The sequence below is a fragment of the Salvia hispanica genome, chromosome 5 (assembly GCF_029641045.1).
Source record: "Salvia hispanica isolate PSC_SH4W2 chromosome 5, Shi_PSC_v1, whole genome shotgun sequence".
Taxonomy (NCBI): domain Eukaryota; kingdom Viridiplantae; phylum Streptophyta; class Magnoliopsida; order Lamiales; family Lamiaceae; genus Salvia; species Salvia hispanica.
The window spans coordinates 18,347,321-18,355,762 of record NC_142696.1 but is presented as its reverse complement, the minus strand read 5'-3'; the positions used below and the strand labels follow the sequence as shown (position 1 = coordinate 18,355,762).

The 8,442-nt window shown below is 33.7% G+C and overlaps 1 protein-coding gene across 1 annotated transcript; it reads left to right on the top strand.

Annotated features, from left to right (window-relative positions):
- Positions 1–1,008: 1,008 nt before the first annotated feature.
- On the top strand, positions 1,009–7,971 carry LOC125187633 (wall-associated receptor kinase-like 1). Its single transcript, XM_048084253.2, has 6 exons — positions 1,009–1,716; positions 3,929–4,315; positions 4,395–4,898; positions 5,133–5,489; positions 5,613–5,789; positions 6,696–7,971. Exons 1-6 carry the CDS (start codon positions 1,191–1,193, stop codon positions 7,835–7,837), a joined length of 3,093 nt encoding a protein of 1,030 aa, XP_047940210.1. The 5' UTR covers positions 1,009–1,190; the 3' UTR covers positions 7,838–7,971.
- Positions 7,972–8,442: the final 471 nt, after the last annotated feature.

The following is an 8,442-nucleotide window of genomic DNA, read 5'->3' as shown; positions in this document are numbered from 1 at the left end:
CTAGTTTGCGGTGGCCGATCGAGTCCCATTTTTAGAATATTGAACATATAGCTTTAAATTCTAGGAGTGGCTTTTATTACATTAGTATTTTCATTAAATTACATCATTTCCAAAATTGCATTTTACACGTATTCCGATTTTATTGGTAATCTTTATGAAAATCTTCTTATCCAAGAACCATAATATTAATTGTAGTTTAAAATATCTTTCAAATACTAATAAAATTAAAAGAAGAGAAACGTGTGGTCCCGATAAATAGAGTGTGGTGCAGAACAGACTTCAATCTTCTAGATTCCACAACTAAGATTCTAAGAATACCAAACTTTTAGGTGTTATGCTCTTGGCGTTATTAAGAAGGCAGTGGGGAACTTGGGTTTTAAACATTCTTCATAATCAAGTGATATTCACTTATTTACTTGGGTTTATACTTAAAATTCAATATTGTCGTAACCTTTTCACAACTGGATATTGGCCCAAATTAAATTGAGATGATAAATTTGAATTTTATGTGCCACTTTTCTATTAAGAACTTTTTTTGCTGATATTGTCGGGAAACACGAATAGTTAAATTACACTAGGCAAAACAAAGCAATAGGCTTTAGCCTAAGAGACATGGTAGTAACTTTAACTATTTTTAGACTGTTAGAGAAAAGATTTATTGGTATTGTTCTCATTAAATTGTTCATATTTTGATATGATTGATTAAATAATAATCATATTTTACTTTTATTATTTTTTGAAAATGAATCGCACATTTCTAGTCGAACCACCCGGTTTTGCCTAAAAATAGTAGAGTACTACCTTTGTTCATTTGTAGTTGAGTCATTTTTTCATTTGCAGAAGTTCCCTCTTAGTTGAGTCATTTCTATATATAGTAACATTTTTTTTTCATTCTTACTTTATTCTTTCTATTATATTCACTTTCCACTTTATTCTCTCTACTTTTTTTCTTCCTCTTACTTTTTATCTATTTACTACTTAACACACTCAACACCCATTTCTTAAACTTCGTGCTGAAAAATTCATACTCAATTATGAAGAAACGGAGAGTACAAAAATTTGGTGCCTAAAATGAGTGCCTCGCTTGAGGCGGGACGGAGGGGGAGAAGTAGTCAAAGTCCTCTCACTCCAAAAGTCCAAGTACAGAGATGTTTTAAGCCAAGCATTTGAGAGCGTTCATTCAACTAAACATGATCAATATGAATCCTCTTCAACTGATCTCTGTTTTTCTACTTTTCTCGCCTCTATTCTCAGCCGCTCTACATGCCAAACCCGGTTGCCTTGATCGGTGTGGAGATTTACTGATTCCGTATCCGTTCGGAGTCGGCCAAAAATGCAGCCTCAACCCATATTTTAACATTAAATGCGATACATCCACTTACCCTCCAAGAGCTTACCTCTCCGTTATGAAAAAAGAAGTGATTGAATTCAATCAAACTTACATTCGCCTCAAAAACCCCTACATGATTTCTGCTTGCTATGATTTGTCTGCAGGCAGCACAGGCAATCAACATGGTATGAGCGTGAACTTGTCGGGAACTCCCTATATGTTTTCGTATGTAAACGTGGTCACTGCCATTGGGTGTGATGATATGGTGGTGCTATCCAACAGAAGTTCAATCCTCGGTGGCTGTTCGGCGTTTTGTGTGGACAAGAATGTTACAAACGGTGTCGGAAATTGCCGTTTTAATGGCTGTTGCCAGCAAGATATCAGAGGTAATTGTCAATAGTAGATAAGAGTTCTTAATCAAATACTCCATGTGTCATTTAAAAAATGGTCTTATTTTGTTGTTTTAGTCTGTTACATAAAATTAATCTACTTTCTATTGTGCAAAATATAATACCCCCTCTGCTCTATAGTAATATAAAAGTTTCTTTTCGGCAGTGGCAGATCCAGACCTTTTGAATTGGGGCGCGAGTTATATAATAAAATAAATACATGCTATATTAAAACTTAAAAAATAATATCACTAAAAAAATAATGTTAAGTTTAAAGTCTCATAATCATAAAAATTGCAAACTATCTAATATCTAAAAAACGGCACGGAAAATTAAATATTTTGAATTCATGCCAAGCATTAAAACATTAACTAAAATAAATTGCCACTACCTAATATCTAAAATATAAAAAATAATAATAAAAAAGAAATGACAATTTAAAAGCTATCTAAAATCTGCATAAAATAAAATAGTAAAAAAGAAATAACATTAAAAAAACTACCTAAAACCTGAATAAATAATACTCCCTCCGTCCCACTTAAAATGCAACATTTGGAAATCGGCACGGGATTTTATGTAGTGTTGTATTGTGAGTGAATGAAGAGAGAGTAAAGTAAGAGAGATGAAAAAGTAGAGATAGAGTTGTTTCCATTTTAGGAAACGTTTCATTTTTAATGGGACAATCAAAAAAGGAAAACGTTGCATTTTTAATGGGACAGAGGGAGTAGAAACTAAAATCTGTAAACACACGTGATGAGGAGTTACCTAATATCTAATTTATAAAAAAAAAAGAATACTAATAAAAATGAAATAAAATTTAAAAGCTACCTAAAATCTGCATAAAAAGAATAATAAAAAAAGAAATAAAATTAAAAAAAACTACCTACCTAAAACCTGCATAAAATAGAATAATAAAAAAGAAATAAAATTAAAAAAAACTACCTAAATCGTAAGGGAAATTGGTCTCTAAAACCATGAACTTTGAAATTGGTATATAATATCACGAACTTTGCATTTTGTTTGGTATTTCCCACGGCATGTCTATTACTATATTTGACTAACTTACGAGGGCTTTTTCATCATACTTCACACAATTAAATCAACGTGATTTTCAACGTAACTTTTTATTCTACATGTTATGAACTTAAAAAGTGGTTCAAAATATTATAAAACATATCACGGTTGCCTACGTTAAATAAGATTTTGATGAAAATAACTTATTTGAGTGAGTTTGGGAAATACCAAACAAAATGCAAAGTTCGTGATATTATATACCAATTTCAAAGTTTATGGGAAATACCAAATTTTAGGTAAAGTTCATGATTTTAGAGACCAATTTCCCAAATCGTAAATAGAATAAATTAGTATAAACTAAAATCTGCAAATAAACGCGATGAGGAGGAATCGAGCTTAGGTCTATGCTGTGAGAATTGGCCGAACTACGGCTAGGCTACTGACCCTATATTTAAAATTGATCTCAATAATATAATAAGTGGGAATTATTTGGGGACCCTTGCTCCCAGCTGGATCCATCAGTGCTTTTCGGCACAGAGATTAAGAACTTGTGTTAGGTGAGTTAATAAAGGAAGAATAAAGTGGAAAATGAAAAAAGATAGAGAGATGAAGAAAGAAAAAAAATAAGAGAGAGTAAAGTATGTATGAAAAAATGTGTTGACTTTTACTAAAAAAAAAAATGACTTTATTATTATGGAACGTACCAAATTATCAAAATGACTCTATTATTATGGAACGGAGGGATTACTGTAATTTTATTTTTATAGAATTGATAGAATAATTGATTTGTCTACGTGCCGTTCAATGTTTTTCTAGATTCTCAACACGCTCTTGAGTTGGCTATAAATTTTGATTCAAGCTATGTGAACAACCAAAAAATTAGTACTTTGCCAAATTATAAACTTTTTATGTTTAATATAATTTCAGGATGGGATATAGTTACGAATTATTCCATCCGTCCACAATTTAACATCCTACTTTTAGAGGGAAAATCAATATAATACTCTTGTTAATTTATAACAGAATGTTTGTGTAATACTTTAAAGGAGACTTCAAATTGTGGAGATCTCAAATGATATACTATTATTTTATAAGATTAATTTTCTTGAAATCATGCAATTGAAACAAATTTTCATATTGTTATTTTAAAATTAATTTCTATACTAGTTTTCTAAAATTTGTTTTTTAAGCACAGACTTAAGAACAGACCCAAGTTTGGTGAAAGCAGAACTAATTGACTTGAGCGGAAAAGCACTACGCAAAAAGCTCTTTCCATGCAGCTATGCTTTTATTCAGGAGAGAACTTTTTTAAATGAAAGCGAATTTTCATATCCTTTGAACTACTTGGACAACTCAACGGTATTGGTAAATGATAATTGGGCATCAGCCACAAGACCGCCAATCGTGCGCTTGGAGTGGATCGTAGGGACTGAGAACTGCAGTCGAGCTAAGAGTTCCACTACTTATGCATGTCGAGACGACAAGAGTGTTTGTGTTGATAACTATTCCAGTGATACAGGATACACATGTAGTTGTGTTCAAGGTTACGATGGAAATCCTTACTTACCGGGTGGATGCCAAAGTTTGTTTCTTCTCTCTCTAGTTCCATCTATAATTTAATTTATTTAGTCACTAACAATACCTCTGATTGTTTCATCCAGCAATTTCTAGTTCAATTGTCAAAGTTGGATGCTTAGATCAATGTGGGGAAGTATTGATTCCATTTCCATTTGGTATGGGCCCAAATTGCTACTTGGAGCCATCTTTCGAAGTTGTCTGCAACACGGCCACCAACCCTGCTAAACCCTTCCTCCGTCTCTTAAACACTGAAATCATTGAGCTGAACTCATCAAAAATTGTGGTCAACTATATGAACATAGCTTCAACTTGCTACAATATGTCAGACTCTCGAGTTGGAATTACTAAGCCAGAGGAGCGAAGATTGACTATTGACTTGTTGAAAACGCCGTATAGATTATCAGATGATAACTGGATCAATGCAATTGGCTGTGATTTTATGGCTGTTGGGATTATTGGAGAGGAAAAACGTAGTTCTATTCGCAGCAGTTGCGCCGCCATTTGTTATATGCAGGGTAACTCAATGTGCCATTATGGACCAGTATCATTTGGAGGTGATGGTTGTTGTAGAGTACCCATTCCAAGAGGTAATAATCAGTTGATGTTTTTCTTTCTAAATAATTCAGAAGGGATTTTTGTTTTATAATTATGGGTTTCAACATTACTTTGACAAACATGTGTTAATTGTTTTGTGGTATTTTACTATTTTTATGGTGTTCAATTTGTCGAAGACCAAGCATTCTCTAACCAGTGTCCAAGTATTAAGAAAATAAAGAACACGACATAACTAGACAGTGAAATATGTGATAAATCATCTGCAGGTACGACTTACCTTGAAGCAAATTTGACCGAGCTTAGTGAACGACGGACAAATACTGATATTCCTTGCAGCTACTCCTTCATCCAATACATTAAAGAAGTTGATAGTTATAGTACTGGATTTTCGTTTATGAAGAACTCATCGGAGTTCCGACTTGATGAGTTATCGGAAAAACCGAGCATGGGTTTAGATTGGAGGATTGGAGTGGATAATTGCAAAGATGCGGTGAAGGATCAGGCTAAGTTCGTGTGTCAAGATAACAGTGATTGTGTTGATTTTGATGCTACGCTAGGAGGATACCTCTGCAACTGCTCCAAAGGATACAAAGGAAATCCTTACCTTAATCCAGGGTGCCAAGGTTAGAATCCAATCTTTTGCCTTGTTATACTTAGCAACTGCAATAATTTATTACCTACAAACGTATGCTTAATTAGATTAGAACAGGTTATTAATCGATTGATCCTACACGTGTCTCGAGCAGATATTGATGAATGCGCTGATAATACAACTAACACATGCGTCTCAAATTCAATTTGCGAAAATGATGTTGGGACGTTCCATTGTTCATGTCCAATAGGGTATATTGGTGATGGGAAGAAAGATGGTACAGGTTGCATTCAGAAACCGCCATCGAAAACCAAGATGATTATCTTTATAGGTAAGAATATATATGTCATGTACATATTATATTATTTTGATAAATGCAAATAATAGTGGGTTGGAAAAGTTAATAGAATATGGAGTCCATTTTATATATTGGTTATATAATAAAATGTGAGTGAAATGAGTTAGTGGAATGTGAGACCTACTTACCATTTATGGTAAAAAGTGAAATGTGATACTTATTGTGGGATAGACCGAAATGGCAAAATGTGACTCTTATTGTGGGACGGTAAGAGTACTTTTTTAGGGATATGATCAGTTGATGATAATTATCTTAAATTAATACTACCTCCGTCCCCCAAAATTTGCTACACTTTGACCCGACACGGGTTTTAAGAAATGTAATGGAAAGTGAGTTGAAAAGGTTGGTGGGATGTGGGTCCTACTTTTAAAGTATTAGTTTTATAATAAAATGTGAGTAGGAATGAGTTAGTGGAATATGGGGTCCACTACCAAAAATGGTAAAAGTGAAGTGTATTAAATTTTTAGGGACGGACCGAAATAGTAAACTGTATCAAATTTTCAGGGACGGACCGAAATAGTAAACTGTGTCAAATTTTCAGGGACAGAGGTAGTAACTGCCAACTATGTAACAACCTACGTTATGGATGTCCACACGTAGACGTTGGTATGTCAACTAAATGTATTTGAGATATGTATGTCTTTCTGTTGACATGTAAATATAGATTCTAACAAAAGACATACCTATGTCGACTATATTTAGTTGACATACAAATGCCTTCGTATTGACATCTGTAACGTAAGTTGTTGACATAGTTGTTAATTATCAATATAATAGGACTCTATATTGTTAAATATAGTTATTTATGCAGTTATTTTAGTTTCACTTATTTGTAAAGCTTTGTTAATTTTCTCACAAGTAATTATTTTTTGCATGTAGGTGTAGGATCTGGATTGGGGTTTGTGCTTATATTCTTGGTGGTCTATGGGTTGTATAAACTACTGCAAAAGAGAAAGAATGAAATGGTTAAAGAGAAATTCTTCAAACAAAATGGTGGTATTCTATTACAACAACAGGCGAATGAATGCACACTAGGAAAAACAAAAGTTTTCTCTGCAAAAGAATTAGAGGTAGCCACAGATGACTTTAACGAAAGCAGAATTATTGGACAAGGGGGCCAAGGCGTTGTCTACAAAGGTATGTTATATGATGGTAAGCTTGTGGCGATAAAAAAATCAAGGTTAGTCGAGGAGAATCAATTGGAACAGTTTATAAATGAGGTGGTGATATTATCACAACTCAATCATAAAAATGTGGTCAAATTATTAGGGTGTTGTTTAGAGACTGAGGTTCCTATGTTGGTTTATGAATTCATGCCAAATGGAACATTGTTTGATATAATTCATGATCAGAGTAGTGAATTTTTGTGTACATGGAACATGCGCTTGAAAATTGCAGCAGATATTGCAGGGGCATTAGCGTACTTACACTATGCATCTTCTGTGCCTATTTATCATAGAGACATCAAGTCTAGTAATATCCTCCTAGACGAAAAATATGTTGTTAAAGTATCAGATTTTGGAACTTCGAGATCAGTTGCTAAAGATCAAACTCACTTGACTACTCTAGTTAAAGGGACTTTTGGATATTTTGATCCAGAGTATTTTCAGTCAAGTCAATTCACAGAAAAGAGCGATGTTTATAGTTTTGGGGTAGTTCTTGTTGAGCTTCTTTCCGGGCAAAGGCCGATATCATTCGATAAACCGGAGGAGGAGAGAGGTCTAGCAACATGGTTCCTTACATGCATGGAAGGAAAATGTGTGGAAAAAATTTTAGATCCTCAAATTTTGGGGCAAGGAGAAAAGAAACAGGTGATTCTAGTTACGAAGCTAGCACAAAGATGTTTGAATCTAAAAGGGAGAATGCGTCCAACTATGAAAGAAGTGGCTACAGAATTGGAAAGTTTTAGGATTTCCAGGATGTCTAGTGGTGCTAAAGTTGAATCAGATGATGTGAGATACTTTGAAGACATGCCCACGATGAATTTGGACATTGAGGGCCCATGGGAAAATATTTATTAGAATGCTTCGACATCAAATACACATCCCTTATGCTAGCTACTATTTCAAAGTTCGTCATAATAATATCCATATATGTGAGAGAATGATCAACACTTGGTTCAATGCAATATATAAGATTGAAATTGATTTTACTATATTTTTTTGTCAATCTCCTTTTCATATTTCTTTTGCGCAATTTTACGTTTTTGATGAGTTTGTGAATCGCGGGTTATATTAACTGGCCAATCTTTATCGCAGTAATTAGAACAGAGTAAATCAATGTTGTGGATTAATTTGGTTAAAATCCGATTTAAACACGTTGACTGTTAATATTTGACGGGTCCGTCAGTTTGTACTGATTGTGATCCGAGTTGAAATATTTCGGATGCAAAAATTCAAAAACATAATATCTGGGATCAAAATCATAAAATGATTATATGTTTAGGATCAATTTTGGCCTTTACTCAATACCTAGTGAATGAATTCCTTACATGTCTCCACGTACAAAAGTAACCGATCAATATACTATTTTTTGTCACATTCGAGGTCGATATCTCCATAATTGATGAAAAATCTACACTAAAAGATTCTTAATTAAGGGGAATGAAGAATAATAGCCCGAGGCG

What these genes read in the sequence shown, in the direction of transcription:
- LOC125187633 (XM_048084253.2), top strand. Translation starts at nt 1,191, where the DNA reads ATGATCAATATGAATCCTCTTCAACTGATCTCTGTTTTTCTACTTTTC. An exon ending in TTGCCAGCAAGATATCAGAG is followed by an intron (nt 1,717 to 3,928) that starts GTAATTGTCAAT and finishes TTTTAAGCACAG; the next exon opens with ACTTAAGAACAGACCCAAGT. An exon ending in CTTACCGGGTGGATGCCAAA is followed by an intron (nt 4,316 to 4,394) that starts GTTTGTTTCTTC and finishes TGTTTCATCCAG; the next exon opens with CAATTTCTAGTTCAATTGTC.